Source organism: Rhodamnia argentea, chromosome 10 (genome assembly GCF_020921035.1).
Source record: "Rhodamnia argentea isolate NSW1041297 chromosome 10, ASM2092103v1, whole genome shotgun sequence".
NCBI lineage: Eukaryota > Viridiplantae > Streptophyta > Magnoliopsida > Myrtales > Myrtaceae > Rhodamnia > Rhodamnia argentea.
Genome location: NC_063159.1, coordinates 19,699,606 through 19,720,020, shown reverse-complemented (window position 1 = coordinate 19,720,020; position 20,415 = coordinate 19,699,606). Strand labels below are relative to the sequence as shown.

At 42.7% G+C, this 20,415-nt stretch overlaps 2 protein-coding genes across 2 annotated transcripts; both read right to left on the bottom strand.

Moving 5' to 3' along the window:
* Positions 1 to 639: 639 nt before the first annotated feature.
* Positions 640 to 2,323, bottom strand: LOC115747671. The gene is made up of 2 exons (XM_030683911.2): positions 1,206 to 2,323; positions 640 to 1,093 (listed from the first exon to the last, which is right to left on the bottom strand). Exons 1-2 carry the CDS (start codon positions 2,101 to 2,103, stop codon positions 1,008 to 1,010), a joined length of 984 nt encoding a protein of 327 aa, XP_030539771.1. The 5' UTR covers positions 2,104 to 2,323; the 3' UTR covers positions 640 to 1,007.
* A 10,568-nt stretch (positions 2,324 to 12,891) lies between these two features.
* Positions 12,892 to 15,032, bottom strand: LOC115747670 (transcription factor MYB61). The gene is made up of 3 exons (XM_030683909.2): positions 14,528 to 15,032; positions 14,239 to 14,368; positions 12,892 to 14,137 (listed from the first exon to the last, which is right to left on the bottom strand). Exons 1-3 carry the CDS (start codon positions 14,658 to 14,660, stop codon positions 13,156 to 13,158), a joined length of 1,245 nt encoding a protein of 414 aa, XP_030539769.1. The 5' UTR covers positions 14,661 to 15,032; the 3' UTR covers positions 12,892 to 13,155.
* Between the last annotated feature and the right edge of the window lie 5,383 nt (positions 15,033 to 20,415).

Below are 20,415 nucleotides of genomic sequence, written 5' to 3'. Positions count from 1 at the left end.
AAGAAGCCCTCGGGAACAGCCCTCCCACGGGTACCGTAGTGGTCGCTTTACCATAATAAAAATGCTTATTCCTTTGTTTCCAAGCAAATGGCTTTTCCCGAGACAGGAATTCATCGGTTGGGTGCGTTTCAATTTCCTAGGAATATCGTCTTACGTGTTCATCTCATTCTTTAGCATCCTTCCCCAGGCTGTCGTCCTTATCTAGTTATTAGCCTCGCACGTCAGTCAACAACACATACCAAGAAATATCACAGCGGCCGACAGTCTTTCCTTATATTTTCAGAAATTGCTTAGTGCTGTCACACCCAGAGACCAAGTCGAGAATCGCAGTGTCTGTCAGTCTTTTCTTCTAAACTTCCACCATATCAGATCTCCCCACATTGCTCACACAGACAAGTTTCCGATTCTCTTGGACTCTGAAAAAAAGAACACGATACCGAGAATCTTTTCGGCTGCTGATGAAGTTCCCATAATAGACACTAGACAGATCCTTCACTCTTCCAAATCCAGTCTTAACATACCCCAAAAAAAAAAAAAAAAAAAGGAAAGGTGAAACGCAATGAGAGGCCATGTTTTTGTTGGTCCCATGATCACTCGAATCACCAAGTCTATGACCAAGACCCAAAGATCATTCAATTCCCTGCACAAAATTCTTATTGTATTCACATATGATGATGATGATATTGATATTATGTACAGAAAGCGATGAACAGCGAGGAGTAATAATCGAAGACCAGGATCGCCCAAGACCCCGGAGACCACGCAATCCCTGAAACCCAATCCAAGGACTGCTGGAGAAAAGAACGCCAAGCTCTGAAGAAATCAATCCCTAAAAAGTGAAAGATGCTCTTCCTGTTGCAGAGTAGAAGATTGAAGAACCCTCTCCCCCAATCTCCAACCCCCCGAATATTTTATATATATAAAACAAAAAAAAGGGAGAGAAGTAGCATTTCAAGCCGGAAATAGAAAATTATAGATCAAAAGATTAGCCAAAAGAGACGAAAAACTCAGTTGCCGTGACGAGACGTGGATGCGAGCGCCACTGCCTGCGCCCAGACCTTGAGCCGTGCCTTCACATCGCGCGGATCGTCACCTGCAAGTGCATCCAATTTGCACAAGCCGTCAAAGAGTTTTTACTACTCCGATATGCACATTGATTAGACAATCTGACCTCATAAGCAACAGCTTCAACCGATCGTGCTTACCAGGACTCGAAATGCGCCAATTGCCGATCGGAGAATTCCCGCCACTGCTCGTGTCCAGCGTGGATCCGGAGATGGAGAGCCGACTCGGCATCTCCACCATCCGCTCGTGCTCCAACTCGAACCCCAGGTCTCTGCACGCCTTCACCTCCTCCAAGTCCATGCACAAGCTCCTCCTCCCTCCCTTTGGCCTCGTTATCACCATCAGTCCTCCGCCTCCTTCGCTCTCTCCGCTGAAGCTATTGCAGCAACAATCGTCTCTCTTGAGCTTATTGCTCTCGCCACCACTGCTGCTCACGAACCTCTCCCTTATGATCCTCCTCCTCGCGTATTTCCTCGCCCTCCCGCACGCCCCACCTTCACTCTCGCTCGCGTACTCCTTCAGCTCCTCCGAGCTCCACTTCGCCGGGCCCCCTCCGCACCCCCCGCGGTTCCTCCGCCGCGGCGGCGTCGCCGGCAGCGAGTAGCACTCCCGCTCCTCGCCAGAGTCCGACGTCAGCTCAGCCGCTCCCCAGCCCGGCAGCCGCTCCTTCTCGTCCGACAGCTCCTCGTCGGCGTCGCCGTCTAAGCTCTCCACGGACAACCTCGACAGGTAGCTCGACACCACGGCCGCGGCGCCGACCCCGCCGGGCGCATCATCCGGCCCTCCCCCGCCGCCGCCGCCGCCGCCGCCATAGAAATCCGCGTACACGTCCTCCTCGTCTACGCCCACGCCCATGTCCACGTCGTCGTCGGGGCAGGAGAAGCTGCTGTTGCACACGGACAGCCGCGAGAGGTTGCCGCGAGCCTGAGGATGGTGCTGGCCGTCGAGGTACGGATCGTCGGTGCCGTCGGAGGACTCGACATCGTCTTCCAGCACGGAAGAGGAGAGGATCGCCGAGACGGTCTGTCCGGAAGCCATGGGGGCCGCGGGAACGGAGAGATCTGAGCGAACGAAACTCCGATCAGCGAATCGATCGACCGACTATACGCAGAGATTGCGAAAGTTCTAGAGAGAGAGTGTGTGTGTGTGAAGTAGCAGCAGCAGCAGATAAGAGTTGTAGAGTGAGAAGTGGAAGTAGATATGAACAGTTTTCTGGAGAGCAGAGTTAACAAGCGCTTCAAAACAGAAGAGTTATCAGCAGCAGTGCTGAGTCATCCGTTATGGCGAGACCGCAGCGATCCAACGGCCTCATTTATACGTGACCCGGCCGGGGCACTTTCGGGTTTCCAATTTTGCCCCGCCAGGTGTTCTGTTGCGCTTCGCTTTGGAATCATCATTTAATTTGATTTTTTTTTTTTTGGGAATAATTCTATCTTTCTCTTCTCTTTCCCTTTTTCCTTTTTCCCTGATATTTTCACATTCGGAGATATGTGATAAGGACAAAGGAAGATGGGTTAGGTAGGACCATTCAAAATAGGAGTCTTGAGCCATAATTTTTGTGTTAACACTACATCACTTGGTAGCCCAAAACGGTTTTAGGTACGTAGATCTTTGGCACCAATTCCGCTTAGCTAGGCATTTCGAAATGTCGTTCTGATTAGATGCGGAGTGGGTCGATCAATCTATCTAAGTAGATCCATATCCGCGTCTGTCTATCCGAATATTCCCTTCATTAGAATTTGCGTATGGACCTCGAAATGGTTGATTCGTTCGTAGTAGACAAAGTACAGACGCATGAAGACCTTACTATCTAAATTTGATGGATCAAAGAGGAAAACTACTATAAAACTTCTTAAATCTATTGATCTTATAATTGTACCAATATAGTCATAAACCGTTTCACACTTTGTCAATGTAGTTCATCCGACCAATTTTGAATAGTCAACACACGAATGCCGGGTATCCTTCATGGCAGGGCTGATGCTGGTGTAGATAAAAATATTAACTTTTTAATATTTTTTATATTTTTATTTCTTTTTCCTTCTTCCTCTACCAGTTACTAGGTCTCAGCAATGACCGATGACTAACCACCGGCTACGACCAACAAGGGTCGCCCTCGTCGTGAACTGGCGAGAGGGGACCTTGCCGGCCTCGCGCGAGGGCTACCATCACTAGTAGTTGCATTTGGCCGGTCGCCGGAGAAGGAAAAAAAATAATATAATATAAACATAAAAAATTAATAGAAATAGTAAAAATTAATAAATTTTGTTTACATTAAGAATTTTCAATCAAAATTGACTAGATTGACTATATTGACAAAATGTGAAGAGTTTTAGGACTTAATCGGTGTCAAAAAGGTGGGTCGGGTAGAATATGGTCCAACCCATATTAACCCATTTACCTATTTTGACACATTTTCATGTAATAGAAATCTAACCACCCATACACCACTCGACACGACCCGTATTATTTAAACACTTATATATTTAAGCAAATCATGAAATATTTATTTATTATAATTTATTAATAAAAATGATATTACCAAAACACTTTAATGCAATACAAATCTAGTGAATTTTTCTTAATTTTTTTAAAAATATTTTTATTTTTTTAAAGCATTTTTATTTTTTATTTTCCTTTTTTAATATGCTTTTAAGTATTTTTTATTTTATTTTTACTTTATGTTTTCTTTCCCTTTTTCCCCTCAGAAATCCAACGACGAGCGACGGTGACGACGACGGTTGCGGATGGCGACGGACGACGACGGTTGGCGGCGGCGACCGACGACATTCCATCTCTTTAATATTTTTTAAATTTTATAATTTCATTTTTCTCTCTTTATTTTACTTATAAAAATTAAAATTAAAATTAAAATTAAAATTAAAAAATATAAGAATATAAATTAATATACTCGAAGCCCATTTACAACTGGTGCTTGCAAAAGGTGCAGGCCATGCCCACTTTCGATGAGTCGAAAATGGGTTCAACCGTGTGACTCATTTTCAACCCATCCGATTCAACTTTAACTTTTTATGCTCATTTTGACTCGACCATTTACAAACTTACAATTCATATACAACGTATTTGTACAAAACACGAGTAAGAAAATGGATCACCCATGTTGAGGACTCTAATTGAAACAATTTAAAAGTTTATGAGCGAATTGGTACAAGTACAATAAATTTTAAAAAAATTTAGTGGTTCTTTTATCGAGGTTAGCATTCGGATATTTAAATATTAAATCATGGATGTAACTAATCATTTAAGCTTAATTAATATCGTGATCCCACAAAATATCGTACGATGCGATGTAAATGAACTAGCAATGCGAGGTTCAGCGCGGCGGACTCGCAGCTCGGGGTTTTGCTGACGGACGGGAGGCCCCGGGGGCAAGTACAACGAGCACGGGGAAAGAAGAAAAAGCAGATGGAGACGGAGACGGGTGACCACGAGTTCGCATGAACATTGCCGAACGACGACAATAATTTGCCTCACATGCGCACGCTCTCGTACCACTTTTTTGTCTATTTTGCTCTCTCTCTCTCTCTCTCTCTCCTTAATTTTCCTTTAAATCCTACTGATTACGAGGATGACAACCAGAACCAGAAAAACCCAGAAAAGAAAAATTGAACAGTAGGTAATTCACGAGGATGAAAATGCAAGAGAAAGGATTCTTTTCTCTAGTGCTTAATTTTTAAGATTCGACGCACGATCACAATGAAATAGAGCAAGAGCGTCGCTTTTCGCTCATACTTAAACTCTATTTAGATCCAACAGAGGAATTCACTATAATTAGCATCTCGCACTTCTCGGTTACATTACTCAATTATAAATTAAAGAGATAATATAAAACAATGACTATTCATAAATCCAAGCTCAAGCTACCAAATGAATATGAGCTAAAACTATAAAAAAGCCATTTGGCTTCCTGGGAACCTCTATGCTTACATGACGATAGGGAGTATGAACTATACTCCAACATTAATGACTTTGAAATTGGACTGGGGGTATCTCGAAATTTATAGATACATTTATGGAATTCCAAGATAGAACTCAAACTCATACCATCGGTCCAGTTTCAATTTTCAAGATATGCATAGCCTGACGGGTTTTAGGTTCCAAAAATTGGGGAAATGATTCAGAGTGGAATTTGAAATAAGTCATTGTGTTTTTCTTGTTATATGTTTGCGCGCGATCCTGCGTTATTCCATTGCTTCCAATGACGAGTGTATAATCTGGAACCACTAGTCGATATACTATTTCAAGGCGATATCCATGATTAGGAGTTTTATTTTTTTAATATTGTGTATTCTTTGTATATCAAAATGTGAGTCGTGGTCGAGAAATTGTAATAGCAAATGGCGATCGGTAGATGTGATGATTCATTGCAATCATGCAATTAAGAATACAGGTGAAACTTGGGTAGACTTTGGAATCGACCTTGGAACTTGTGCCATGATAGGTTTCAAGTTGCAAGGTATGTAGGGCGGGGCTGCGGGTTCCAAAAATTGAAGAACCGATTACAACGCGCAGGCTCCAAGTTCCAAGTGAAACTTAGATCAACCTTAGAACTATTTCACTTGGAACTGCTAACCTTTAACATTTCATGGGCCGATTCTATAATGGGGGTGTATATTGTAGTTATACGTTCCAATCGGTTATGCGCTTGGATATGGATCGTGAGTTTATTTGGCGATATATTTCAATTTTTGGCAATGTCAATTATAAAGGTGTTTTATTTTTATTTTTATTTTTTGGGTAATTTGAGGAGGCGCGTTCTAGGACATGTTAGGCTGCAAGTAAAATCGGAAATATTGGCGTCCGAATGGATAAGTTATCGGGACAATTTCGACAGGCAGACATATTCACATTTATCACTACCAGTTTTCATATGCTTAATATGCACCCCAAAAAAAAAAAAATCAACACGTGGCGGATTCATATCGCGCGAAATTCAGGATCACAGTTCCAAAATTGCCCCTTCTATTCCACGAAGCGGAGACCGGGGAAGTGGGAACATTCCGGAACGGGAGGGGCAGTTTCGGCAGCAGATAAAGGAGGCCCACGCTCCCAGTCCAGTCCACAGTTCCCAGCACGAGCCGTCTTGCGTCCGATGACGTAAGCGAAACCGCGTTTTCTCGGGCCGGACAGGTGTCCGCGCCTTTTTTTTTTTTATAATGTTTTTTTCGGTTAATCCAATCCCAACCGAACCTGGAGACCATAGCAGGCTCGGGGTGGGGAAAGCGACGCGTCATGGCCCACTGGGCCCACGTCACCCATCCTTCGCATGCCACGTCACGTCCCTACCCCCACGTACTGTTCTTATCGCACACCGCCGGTGCCCTTCCAACTGCCGTAGGAGCAGCTGTAGCTTTCTCTTCCCCCACACGTTTTTTGGATATCATACGAAAGGAGTGTTTTAGAAAGACGCCCATAAATCGATACGTATTCCCCAATAGAAAAAAGAAATAGCCCCCACGTTGAATACGACTAATGGGATTGATGTAGTCATATCAAGATTTTCAACTCAAAAATTTAAATTGATAATATATATATGTATAGATATATAAGGAACATATAAATCTCACTGTGTATTTGAAATGATTTCGAATCGAACCAAATCATTTTCCTTTTTGTTCGTTTGTTTTACCTTTTGTTAATTTCATTATTTGCTTGCGGTATACCAAGGTAGAGTTTTGTGTTATTTAAGAAAATGCCTATTACCCTAAGAAAAATTATAATTTTGGGTTCACTCTCAATCCTATCCTAAACTTTTTTTGTCCCGTATAAGACCTCCAAATTTAGGTCCAATCTTAATTTGCTATGACCTTCTTTTTTATCTCGTAAAAAATCACTTACTTTTACTTGAGTTTTAAATTTGGCCTAGTTAAATCTCCGTAATAAAAAAAAACAGACAAAAAAAACCCTCCGTCCAAGATCTCTCTCAACAACTAAGAGATGGAAAACTTCCGAGCATGAGCTGTTCAAGCATCTCAATTACAAGAGATAGAAGATTCAAGAGCACAAGAGATTGGATATTGAGCTCCAAATCAAAGATCCCTAAGCGAGATGGAAGGACGACCTTTCAAAAGTAATAGTAATTGAAAAGAGCCAATCATAATTATTCTCGTATTTACCCAAATTTTAGATCCAAGAAGGGGCCGTCCGGGCTAGCGTGGAAATTCATCTAAAAAAAAAAGTCTTCTTAAGTATGCAATTTGGGTAAAAACTAGAACAACGACTTAGAGATGCCATATTACGAAGGACGATTTTTTACGGAGTGTTAACGGGGCTAATATGATACTCAAGTAAAAGTTTATGATTTTTTCTTCTCGAAAAAATTAAGTTAGAATTGGGACATTTAAGTTTATTTATTATTATTTATTTTTTTGATGACCCGGGGAACCCCCGCACGGCCGGCGGCAGGGGGGTAAACCCCGGGGGCAACACGTGCTAGCCACCACACACGTGCCACCGGGTAAGTCATCCCGCGACGCCTCTGGGATTTGAACACTCGTCCTTTTGCGAGAGGAAGAGTGCGCAAGATAAATGCGCCACCCAGGTGGGTGGTACATTTAAGTTTATAGTAGAATTAAAATTGAACAAAAAAATTGAAGGCCCTTTACGAGACGAAAAAAAAGTGTAAGATAGAATTGTCATATGAAATGAAGTTGAGGGCTTTTTCAGAGCATTAAGTCTTTAAGAAAAATCAGAAAATGGTCATATTTTTTTTTTTTGGCGGGATGGTCAAATGAAAAATATACAATTAATCAAGTGCTTCCGAGAGCCACGTCAGCAAACTTTTAAAGAAATGAATGGAGTATGTTAATGATATGTTTATAAATCAAGAGACCCACGAATAGTTCTTACTTTGCTTTATCAATTATTTTTTAAACCCGTGAACAGCATCTTTAACGGCTGTCTTTTGGAACTACCTAATAAAACATTTAAACTTTTTTTGTCGGGAGATTTGACGGGCCTTCAGTAAAAGCACAGCCGGTCACCGACCGCGGATGGCATTGACCATGACCGGTCGCCATAATCGGGCCGGCTTTTGTCGAGGGCCTGGGCTGAAAGGGACGTCCGAGGAGCTGCCGCATCGCTGATTTTGCTCGCTCGCACGTCTCCCGCCCGCTTCCCCCGTGGAAGATTTTCCCAGCTAAGCGGTTCGAATAAGATTTCTCAACATAAAATCGCCGGACCATTTTTTACACAGTGCCGCCGTCCCGAGATTGGCCTCGAGGCGCCCGAGCGCGAGAGTTGGGGATTCAAGCCCGACCTCGGGGGTTCTTGCGACCCAATGACTTTTCATTTTTAAAAGAAGGAAAATCATTTTCTTGAATTTAAGTATCGATTTTCCGATGACCATGAAGTTATAATTTGCCAACTCATTTTCCTAAGCAATCCAAACATCAGAAAAATGAGAAAATGGTTTCTGGCAGTAAATTTATCGTGGAACGAACGAATTCCAAAAGTAATTTAAAATGTTTTTCCGACAATGAATTCCGAAATTAAATGTCGATCTTACCCTTAATATTTAATGAAAGCAGAACGTGCATATCTTTGGTGTTGATACCATGCCCTAAAAATTCGAGCTCAAACTAATGACCCGAATCAGATCACGAAAGTAACACTTGACCCACCGGACGCATCGATAGAATAACAAATGAGCACACGTCGACGAGTTTCTAATGAGCAAGACTCCAAGGTGAAGAACGTGGCAGGTGACGACGATCCATTGACACGAAGGACGCAATTAATTTCCCCACCTACAGATGAAAGCCAAAGATTCGACGCGAATCAATCTCCATATCACGGCCTCTTAATTACACGGGGCTCACGTGGGGGGCTCACGCATGCCTTGACGTGGCCCTTCCTCGATGGACAATGCAAGCCGAAAATGTGTAATTTTCGTTCCCTCTTTGGACCCACTTTTTATCAATGCATAATCAAACATCTTAATCTCTTTTTTAATTTTTTTTTTGTGTGTGTGTTGGTGAAAACAAATTGAAATCGCAAATCTTCAGATTACCATCAATGACGTCCATCACGAAAGGTTAAACCCACCTTTAACGCGGAATTTGTCCCGAATCGGGGACACGAGTCCAATCTTGGAATCACAAGCAAATCGCGTAGCCCCTTCTTAAACACGCTCGCCTTTCCCTCTCTCTCCCTAATTTTCATGATTGCTTCTCCGCTCCGCCGTCCACTGATAGGACTTTCCTCGCGATCTCGGGATAATTTGACCATAATCTATAAATATAGGGGCCAAAAGAGAAAAATTCAAAAAAATTTGGTCGGTGGGCCCCGCGAGATCTTCTCCTCCTCCTCCTCCTCCTCCACGGACCTCTGAATTGTTTTTTGGGGTCGATTGGCCAATGACCTCGTGACGTGGCGACGCTCGAGGTGTCGGCAGCGTTTTAAATGTCCGCCGGGGAAATTTCATACACGAAATTCCAGAGAACTTTTTTAACGAGGGTGGCCACGTGGCGAGTGGTGATTGGTCGTCGTCGCCCGAAGACCCCGCCCTCTTTCTCTCTCTCTGTCGATGTGGTGTCTATGAAGTGGCTAAGCTTCTCGAGGAAGGGTGGTGGGGCCCTGGTGGTGGCGACGTCATGACATGGAGATGTGGGTTGGGACCGACTGATAGTCAAAGATTCAACTCCCAATACGAGGAAATCGTTTTGTTTCTTGCTTTCGTTTTGTATTCCCTCCTATGGAACTTTTGCGGTGAAATCTTATAATATTCTCTAGGCAATTCTCTTTTGGATTGCCATTCTAATTTAACCACAAAGATCACATCAAACTTGGCCAATGAACACACACACACACACACACACAAAAGGTGCGATTCTTTAATATGCTCGGTTACGGAGTGGGTGATTGTTGCACGAATCAAGGAATCGGATGGGACATAGATTAATTTTTAGTTTGTGGAATCGGGGGCCAGCCTTGTCCATCTTGGAACCTTATCGTATTATTTTCTTAAGAATATTGTATTTTCTTTCTCAAATTTTCCTAAATAAAATTATTTCTCTGTAGGATGAAATTGCTATTCACGGAGAAGTTACCGGTAAAAGAAGAGATCACTCTCACAAATGATATGTACTTTTTGCTATGGGTGAGTAGGATTCTAGGATAGAACCCGGAATCTGACACCGGAGCTGCGGGGAACATGTCCGTATTCGGGTTTCAAGATATGTAGGACAGATTTTAAGTTCTACAACTTGAGGAATCAGTTATAACGAGTAGATTCTAAGTTTTAGGTAGGTAGAACCCGAAACTTGGGACTTGAAACTTGTAACCCATAATCTTATTATATTCCCTAGGCATTACACTTTGGATTGTCATTCTAATTTAATCACCAAAAAAAAAAAAAAAAATCACATCATAGTTGGACAATAAAAAGAAATGGATGATCTTCAAAATGCTCGGTTCTAGAGTGGGTCGGTTTCCACCCAAAATCGAGAACCGAACAAGAAGTGATTGGTTTTTCAATTTTTGGAATCGAGAATCAACCTTGTCCATCCTAAAACCGACGGTCTTATCATTAAAGTTATATTTGTGTTGGATGAAATTATTAATCAGCTGGAAGCTACTAGTAAAAGAAGAGGTTGCTCTAGCAAATAATCATTACTTTTTGCCTTCGTTGGATAAGAAAACAATATATTATGAGCCGATTCCTCCTCGGGAATCGGGAATCGGACCCGTTATTCCAGGTTCCAGCAATTTGGAGGCAATCGGACCGATTCCCGCGGTAACCACTCAAAATAGGCCAATTTGGTCCGGTTCCCGAGTTGGACCGGGACCGATGTGCATATCCCTAGTTGAAAGTTGAAACTGAAAGGGTCGCTACTTGGAAAGAGACCTCAAAAGATAGCTGATTCTCTTCAGCTGTTGTGCTGCCCAGACGGTTGTATTGTAACTGGGCCAACACCTGAGAATCTGACTTATATTGGGCTACAAACTTTTGGTTTTGGCCCATTTGCAAACCCCCCCCCTCCTCTGCATGGACAGAATACCAAAGAGATTGCTGCCATCATACTGACATGAACAAATGATGGGTGCGAACTGTCGTGACTCTCTCTCTGTCTCTCTCCATCCTTGTCAAAGATCAAGAGATCATCCGAGGACATCATCCGTCTGAATCTGTGATTCGACAAAGAGAAGTCTTGGCAATAATGGGCATGGTTATAACGTGGCTTACTGTCTATTTGCATAGCCAATTGGAGAAGTGGGAGTTAATGAGGGGCTCATGAGTCAGATGTGAAGTGGGTCCTCGGTAGCTGTTGGGTTTCGGCATTTCCACGGTAGTTCACGGCTGGAGATTCAATCGGTGAAGTGTTATTAGCCGCTTCATTCTGAAAAACAACCGAACCCGAGCTCAGCAAGCAATGTTTACACGCCGGAGGTCGCTTTCTCAAAGTCGCCTCTCGGTCTTGCTCGCCGTCGCATTCCGTGCATTTGCCACCCTCCTTCCTTCTTTTTCTCTTTTTCGAGTTCGCGGATTAAAGAAAGACTCCGTGCTGCTGTAGGGTGCAGTCAATTTGAAATGCGAGAGATCGAGATGATCATTAGAACTGCGTGTTCAGAATCCAGGTGATGACAAGTTCGTTAAAAATATCCCCTCCATCGCATCCAATGCCGACTTCGAGAAGGAGGCCAAGGGTATGGCCGCGATCATCTCTTCGTCTCGGCACGCTTATGTTTCGGTAATAAACCATCACTGCTCATTTTTGCATTGGTAAGATTCAGTATACAGTTCTCTAACCATCTGTTTTGAGTAATGAATGAAGTAGATAAGCATGGAATGAGAGAGAATTTTCTTCATATGGGGGATAGTCTACTTAGACCGGTCAAAATGGGTCATAAACTCAGTTTATAACTCATATACGGTAGGTTGAATTTTTAGTATGCGCTTGTTATATACAATAAATGGGATTTAAACATAATATAAGTATTAAATGGGTCACAAATGAGTTGCAAATAGGTTTACAACTTACTTAGATCCAACTCACCTTCATGACTCTCTCCTTATTCTCTCTCGTCCTCACACGCTTCGCTCACTCCATTCAGTTTGGGCTTGAATTTTCTAAGATTGAATCAAATATGAAAGTGTTTAAGGAATACGAGTCTGATCGTGTCTGATTCGGGTCACGTATGATATTTGCATTTCAATAATTGAGCCATAGAAAGGTCAAAACAGTTTTATTTAGGCTGGACCATTTGTGACTTGGCTCGAACTTGACCCGCCCCACCTGTGTCGACGGGTGTGTACTGTACGTACCTCTACTGATTTTTTTCATCTTCTTCTTCTTTGTTTGCTTCTCGATTATGAACAACGTCGATGTCGATGCTTTTTCGACTGGAACGAGTCATATATGGTCCTCAAACTCATGGAAATGGAGGTCGCTATCTCCTTGTTGCGGGCCCATATAGATTTAAGAAAGCAAAACGGAGGAGCATCTCTCCGTTCCATCGTACGTGCAGTAACTTCGACTCCTCTTGCTTGTCCTTTTACCTCTCGAAGTCTGCATGAGCTTTCGTCTGCGTAAGCAACAAGACGTACTACACTACACAGACATATTTATGAACCATTAACACCGGATACCGATGTACGAGGCTATGCTACCGCTTTTCTACAGGGTGATTCGAGTGTGATTAGTTCATTCGAATCGCGGTTACGGTTTACGACCTCATCGGCAAATTGTTTACCGAATCACAGGCAACCCGAAAGGACGGCCCGTTTCTTGAAAGTTCATCTCAGAATTGGGTGGGATGGGAAGCGACTGAGGCACAAGTTAGATGCAAAACGCCACTAGTTCAAAACCCAGGAATAATGCAACATCACGTCCTGTATTCAACAGCAATGAAGCCGAAACAGAGCAAGGCCTCCGAATCTCAAGTATTAAAACTATGTACATTGAAAGAGGAAAAGGGCAAAAAATAGAAAGAAAGTAAGAATCCACACGTAATAAATAAGCAGTCTGCGAATTTTCAAGTCACTACCAATCAAATAGCCCGTCGTCAAATGATCCCCGCCCCTCCTCTTCAACAATGAGGCTCCGTCAGCTAATGACAATTCTCTAGCTAAATGTGTCCGAACAGCGCCGTTAATCTCTGGACATCCTTGACGCATGTGTCTGAGGAATTGTCCAAGAATTCGTGTCCCTGAAGATGATCCCACATGGAGGAACTTGAATTGTCTGGAACAAACTGGGTCTCTGGCTTTATCTGGTTGTACAAACTGACGTGTTGCTGGGCTTGATTCTGCAGCGCGGCCGCCATGAACAGAGGGTTCTGGAAATATTCGGCAGCCCACTTGAAGTCTCCGGGTTGATGCATATCTGATGGATGAATTGAGGTCGATCCCTCCTTGTCTGGTGAGCCACAATCTGCCAATAATCCCCAGGAAACTAAGCTGTTCCCGAAGTAGGAGCCGCCGTGGTGCAAATCTGCAGTTCCTGTGCTTGCGCTTGAAGTTGAATTCGCTGAAGGAACGGCATCAGACGGCTTGAAGTCCATGCCCATTGTAGCAGTAGAGATAAAAGAGTTGGTTGAAGGAGGAGAAAGGGTAGACATTACATTGGAATTGAAGTCGGGGAACAAGGTGCTTCCAAGTAATTTGCCCGTTTGGGTGAACCAGAGGTTAGAAAATCTGGAATCACTTGATGAGAAGTTCAATTGTTGCGGAGAGAAATTGTCAACAAAGTCTGAGCTGCAGATGTTCATCATCGAGTTCTCTTGGTGATTGCTCACGAACCCATCTGCGATTGTCCCCTTGCTCACGGTGGGTGCCATCAAGTTGCTGTTTTTACTGCTTCTTGCTGTCCTGGAGCTTGAGATTTGTGGATTGAGATGGCTTAGCAATTCAACTGACGCTCGGGAGACCTTATCTTGGGTCTGCCCTGAAGTCGCGTCCCTTTCATCACTGGTTTCAACCTCAGAGAGAGGCTTGTGGGTCACAGGGTCAATGCCTCTCTGCCTGAGCTTCTTCTTCAGGCAAGAATTCCACAGGTTCTTTATCTCATTGTCTGTTCTGCCTGGCAATTGGGCTGCAATCTGTGACCACCTGTGAATTACCCGCAAAATAATCTGTAAAAACCAACCAAAAAAAGAGAGATTGACCAAGAAAAAGAAAGGCAAAATGATCAATCAAGAAAAGAGCAGGACTTGTTCCCCAGAACGGCATGGAACTCAATGATGAGGTCCTCTTCCTCTTGGGAGAATGCCCCTCTCTTCAAATCAGGCCTCAAGTAATTAATCCACCTCAATCTGCAGCTCTTGCCACATCTCTGTAGACCTGCCAATTCCATCACATTGAAATAATTACAAGAGATGATAAAGCTAGGGCCTTTGCAAATAAATTCATCAAGAATCATTTTGTTTTGTAACTGCACAGTTGACCCAAAAGCTGACTTTCTTTCAAAAGTGAAAAAGCAGAGGAAGGAGCTCAATGTACCGGCTTGCTTTGGGACAGAGCTCCAACAACCATGGCCATACTGAGTGATATGCCTCAAAAGCTTCTCATCCTCTTCAGGTGACCACAACCCTTTTCTGAGTTTCTGCTTGTAACAGCAAGAATGCCTCCCCATTCAGAGACTAGATTCTCTCTCTCCCTGTCTCTCTGCGTGTGTTTCCTCGAAATTTTCCGAAAATAGCGACTACAGAGTTTCGTGACTTCTAGGTGAAAAGTCAGCCAGCACCAGAGGCGGCTCCTAGCAGAATTTCAGTGGTGGTGTGACAGAAAGAGTTGTGAGCACAGACAAACAGAACAGAGGAGAAAAGGAGAGGGGAGAGAGAGAGAGAGAGAAAGAAAATGAAGTAGCAGCTGCGGAAGGGAGTTGAATTTAACATCAGGAAAAGGCCCCTTCAGACGATAGAGAGACTCGCAGTCAAAATGGGCATCAGACTTTCTTGGTTTTCCATTAAAATTTGCTTCTTTTTCTCCCCCCTGTAGAAAGACGTGGAGAAAAAAAAAGATGGGAATTGGCTTAAAGATATGATCTTTTTCTTGAAATGTGGTGGAACGTGAGAATCAGGGGAATATACATTTGTTCGCAAAGTGTTCCATTAAGGGGGGCCCTGGGGATTAAATGTCAGCTTGCACTGGTGGGTCCTGATTCAAAATGATACTTATTATTGCAGTGTTCTTTTGCAGAGGAGATTGGAAGATGCTTATGCTTGTGACCTAAGTCTGAATCATGGTATTAATGGCGTTTTACAGAGACTTTGACAAATCTGCACAGGCAACAGCGTTAAAGGCGAGCACAGACCCAAGAGCAGTGTCTAAGCATTCTGAGCCAACCCCCTTGCCATCATTCAAGCTTAAAACCTGATTTGATTAAAGGGCAAAAATCCCATTTCCAGGTGGGAATAACTTGCAGGATTCTTTGCTTTGCCTTTTTCCTCTCTTTGCTCACCTGCTAAAACTGTTAATAGACACAAAACATAAACTAATGTCCCAGAGACAACTACACACCCAACATTTGAGATGGTTAGAAAGACGTCGAATTCGATCCGTCACGTCCTCTTTAAAACGATTGAAGCGTAGTGGCACACGTCAACGATGGGATCGGAACCAAACTCGAAGGGAGACGAAGTTTTACTGATAAATCTTCATGGATGGTAAATTGCAAGAGAAGTTCTTCTTTATGTGAGCTAATCAACGACTTTTGCCATGAAATTTCAGGGTTCTCTCTCTCTCTCCTTTTACTCTTTGAGCCCTTTGGGCAACACTTGCAAATCATGATCGCCAAGAAAAGTTACTCAGCGGGAAAAAGATCGCTGGGAAAGTTCCATCATTGCGTGTGAAAAGTAAAGTTTTTTCTTTTATTTTTGTTTAAATTATACTTCCCTTCGGTTGATGTAATGCACTCGATGTTGCCCATTTCTTCAATCCATCACGTTTTCCATTTCGATTTAAAAAAAGGTGCGAGGAAATTTCTATTCGACCTTTCCTTTTCGGATTCATCCAAAAGTAGGGCACGATCCCACGAGAAAGGCGAGACAGAGTGATGTGGTAACAAGTACAGTCGAAGGCGCCTCCCGATGAGAGCTTAGGTTTGACGACGTGTACCTGCGTTGTGGTGTCTTTTTGTAGATCTCGTTCCCGTCTTATTCGAGGAGGGATAATGATTCAAGATACGAAGCTACGCTTAGGCCGGCCGACCGAGGAAGGAACGCCCTTTTTGACTTGGGGGATGTACAGCGCAGGAACCAAAAAAAAACGCAGAGAGCCAAGGAAACTTTGTCGGATCGAATAACCGGGTCGATCCAGTGAATCGTAGCCGTTGATAATGGTAGAATCCACACGTGATAGCCATCGCGGGACGGTCGATATCAAACATTTGTGGTTCGCCGGGACCCAAGTCGAGGCAAGAAAATTTTCTGGCTTTCCAGATACTCACTAAAGATTCCTCAGTGCGATCCTTATGCAAAAGAATGCGCGGAACATGGCGATGCAAGATCGAGATAATGGACGGAAAAAAACAAAGCTCACACACACTTTTTCTCTCTATCCATATCGCGCCACCTCGTTACAAATGTGCTAGTTTCCCGCCATCTAATAGCTTAAACTTTTTAAATTGGACTTTCTTGTCAGGTATCGGCCATTTGTTAACATGCATGGTGTGTGCTGTATATCACCAACTTGGAAGGTCGAGAACCATGACTTTCGTGAGAAGTGGTATTAATCAAAACTACGTGACCTTAAGCGAGGGAAAGTTTGAAACGGAAGCAAGATGCCAGCTGCTGCTTTAATACTTATTTCTGTAATTTTGCTGTGCATGATCGAGACAAGCACAGATTTAACCGCCCTTTCTTCCTTGGGTGTTCTTAAGCCGGATTTAGGTCGTTTCGTGGAGGACGATGAAAAGCCCTCGAACTAGAAAAGCTTGTGCACGAATCCAAAATAATGCGGGCCGACTTTCCAAAGTAATCCTCGAGTCGTCGCTCACTGCGCTTGAATTTTACATCTAGCTATGTTCGAATGCTAAGGGTGATCCGAATAGAAAGTACAGGTACCCCCGCTTGTAAAAACAGGTCTTATCGGTGTCTCAAAAGTATTCGTTAAGGAAATTACAAAAAGAACGAGCACTTGTAATAAAGAGCATTGATCCCCTTCCACATTACAAGATACAAAACTATATATTATAAAAATTTGGGGTTGGGATGGTCCTACTTTAGTAGCGGCAGAAAGAATCTAGAAGTGACATTGATTGGAAAACTTAGGAGGAAAATTGAGGCGATCCCTAGAGGATACGCATGTTTTCATTATTGGACATAATGGTAAAATTGTATTTGTTTCCTTGCGTGTGTATTTTCTCAATGCACATAGCAAAAAAAAGAAAAAAAAAAAGAATGATGTTGGGGGGAATCGAGCCTTCAATCATTGAATTTTCGTTATTTCATGTGCATATTCGGTCTAGAATTAGATGGGATGTCCTGGCCTTTTCCGGGCCAGCCAATTTCATTCATGTACTGGCTAATGAACTTGCTTTTTTCTCTTTCTTGACCAAAAAAAAAAAAAAAAGACACTGGAAGAGGCATATGCCATTGATTTTGCACGAAGTCTTCTACATACGATCAAGAAATCGAAGTCACGGTTCGTGATGAAAAGAGAGGGCAAAAGATCGCCGAATATCGTGAGATCCCGCGATTGAGGACCGTTTTTTGGGTTTTGCTACGCTTAGGTAGCCCAAGGAGAATTCATGAAGATTTCTCGGAACCTCCGTGGTCATGTTGTCGATCTAATGATGTTTGATTCCATAAGGCTTTAATGAAGCTAAATTACATGAAGGGCGGGCCAAAGCTTTTGCTATGGACAGTAGGTGCTCCGTGCTCGTGTTCATATACAACCAAAGCGCACACACTCACTGTCCCTCTCTCTCTCTCTCGTGCAAGATCGGAAAATATCTGTCTTGTGCGTTATTATAATTTTGTCTGCATGTAAGAATTATTGCAAGACACTGTTCGAGCAGCGACCTTTGTACGTAGAATTTTGTCCATGTTTTCACACGTTCAATAAGATTACAAACACGACAAATCCCTTAAAAGAATGGGAAAAAAAAATTATGGAAATCACGTAAAGATTCTCTCCTCCCTCCGTTTCTTCTCCTAAATATACAAAACTCGCCAGCTTCTCCTGTTCAAGCACATGAGCTGTTTTTATATTCGTCGTCAACCCTCGCCTTTAGGGTTTCGATTATCCTTCTTCCTTCTCAATACAAAAATGGTATCGTCGAATAAGATGTGCGCTACATCACTCCGTTCATTTCCAGCTTCTCTCGTCTGTCGCCGCCGCCGGCGCTTCATTGTGATCTCTACCGAATTACTTATTCCTCGGTCTATTAGTGAACTATCTCTTTAGGAATTGTGAAAGATGTTCCACTCAAAATATTCTTGTTATTACTTTGACTCATATTTCCCAAAAAGTGGATCCCGCTCTAGTAGCTCCGAATAAATTAAATACGTGCATTAAGATACGAACGCTTCTTATTCCACAGCAACGAAAGCACTTTTTCAGCCTTTCGTATACTAGGGGGTTTCACTTGGAAAAGAAAATGTTCCATGCTAACGGATTCGGGTTCATAACCATGGGTTCCAATGTACGAGATCCTGTATCACTCACTAATGAGGGCCTATCGATTAGTATTACACAGAAGAAATCAATTCTAGACACTAATATAATTAAATCTGCTCTTCACGGACAGAACCCCTCCGATTGCCACCGCCATATGGATGATCGGGGTGGTCCACGTTTTCTACCAAAATCGGAAAAAATTATTCGGAAACTCCTAAACCTATTGAACATATGCCAATTTAATCCTAAATTTTCTAATTTTGTCGATTGAGTCCTAAACCTATTTACGTTTTACCAATTGAGTCCATCCGGGTAATTTGGCGTAAGATTGTTGACGTGAACGTCGGTTGTCCTACATGACACATAGTATTGCCAACGCCGACGTGGAAATTTTTTTATAGTATTTTAATATTTATTACGATATATTATTCTTTTTCCCTTTTCTTTGTTGTTTTTACAACTATGGCTGGCGAGGCCAAGCGACCCTTGCCTAGTCTGGGCGAGGGCTTCCGCGTTCTCTCTCACATTCATTTTCACCAGCTAAGAAATTGATTCGACCATAGCCAACAATGGAGACTCTTTCCTTACATTTGTTCGAGTACCATGATAAAACGTCACTGGACGGTGTATTTCTTGATTAAATACGTCACGTAATTTATGTATCGTAGACTCTTCGGAATATTGCATCTTGCTTAATATAGTTCCAACCCAATTCACAGCTTTTTGCAAGTTTGCTTTGGCGATCGAATGCCGCCTAGAGCCAGACGAGAATCAATCAGGACCAACCTCATCGTCTGGTGTGGATTCCCAAACCAATATCTACTACGACTGCATACATTACACGGAATTGTTTGCTATATTCCCTTACATTTCTCTCATTTTTCATAATTTTGCTTCTTCAGACGAAGCCCTAAGATGTGTTTAATGAGTCCGGAGCGAGAAAAGTTGACGCAAATGGATGCGAGTGTTGAAGAATAAAGGGAAAATGACCCATGTAGTTTCCGAACTTTTGTCCGATGATCAATGTCATTCTTAAACTTTTAATTTATTTGACGTGGTCTTTGAGCTATTGGCATGTTCAACATAGCCCTTCCGTTAGCTCAAACAAAACATTATATTTGATGACTCCTGTCCATTTTTCTGCCGATCTACTTCAGAAAACGAAAAAAATGAGGACATTAAAATGCCCATCATTATTTGATGACGTGGATTATTATATCCTAAGTCGAGATGAATCTTTTACATGGGCAATTCACGCATAACTTTTTCTTATTGTCCACTGTTCAAACTCAACGAATTGAAAAATCATGTGAGCAGATTCTTTCAGCTTGAGTTATCAGAAGGACGGCATCGAATATTTACCAATAATTCAGGAACCGCGCCGAATAAATCAAAAGTTCAAAGACGGCATTGCACATCGGATTGGAGTTAAGGATCGTTTATTTGTCTTAAAAAAAAAGAAAAAACCGACCCGAGACATCTATGCACGGATTTTTTTTTCCCCCCATTCCCTCCAATTCAGTGGTTAAAAAGGGAAAACATCAAAGGTATGACATCATCCCACAGTAGTTGTCGGCAGCGCCCACTTTAACCGAAGACACTTGATTATGCATGCACTGTTAAGTCTAGAGTTCCCGCGGGAGCGAACCCACTCGTGCCTTGTCGACCATTATTACCGCCAATTGACCCCAAAAAAGGCGAAAAAAAAAAAAAAAGTTACGAAAGGATCAAGAACCAAATCTCTTGCTCTGCTTTATCACTAATGA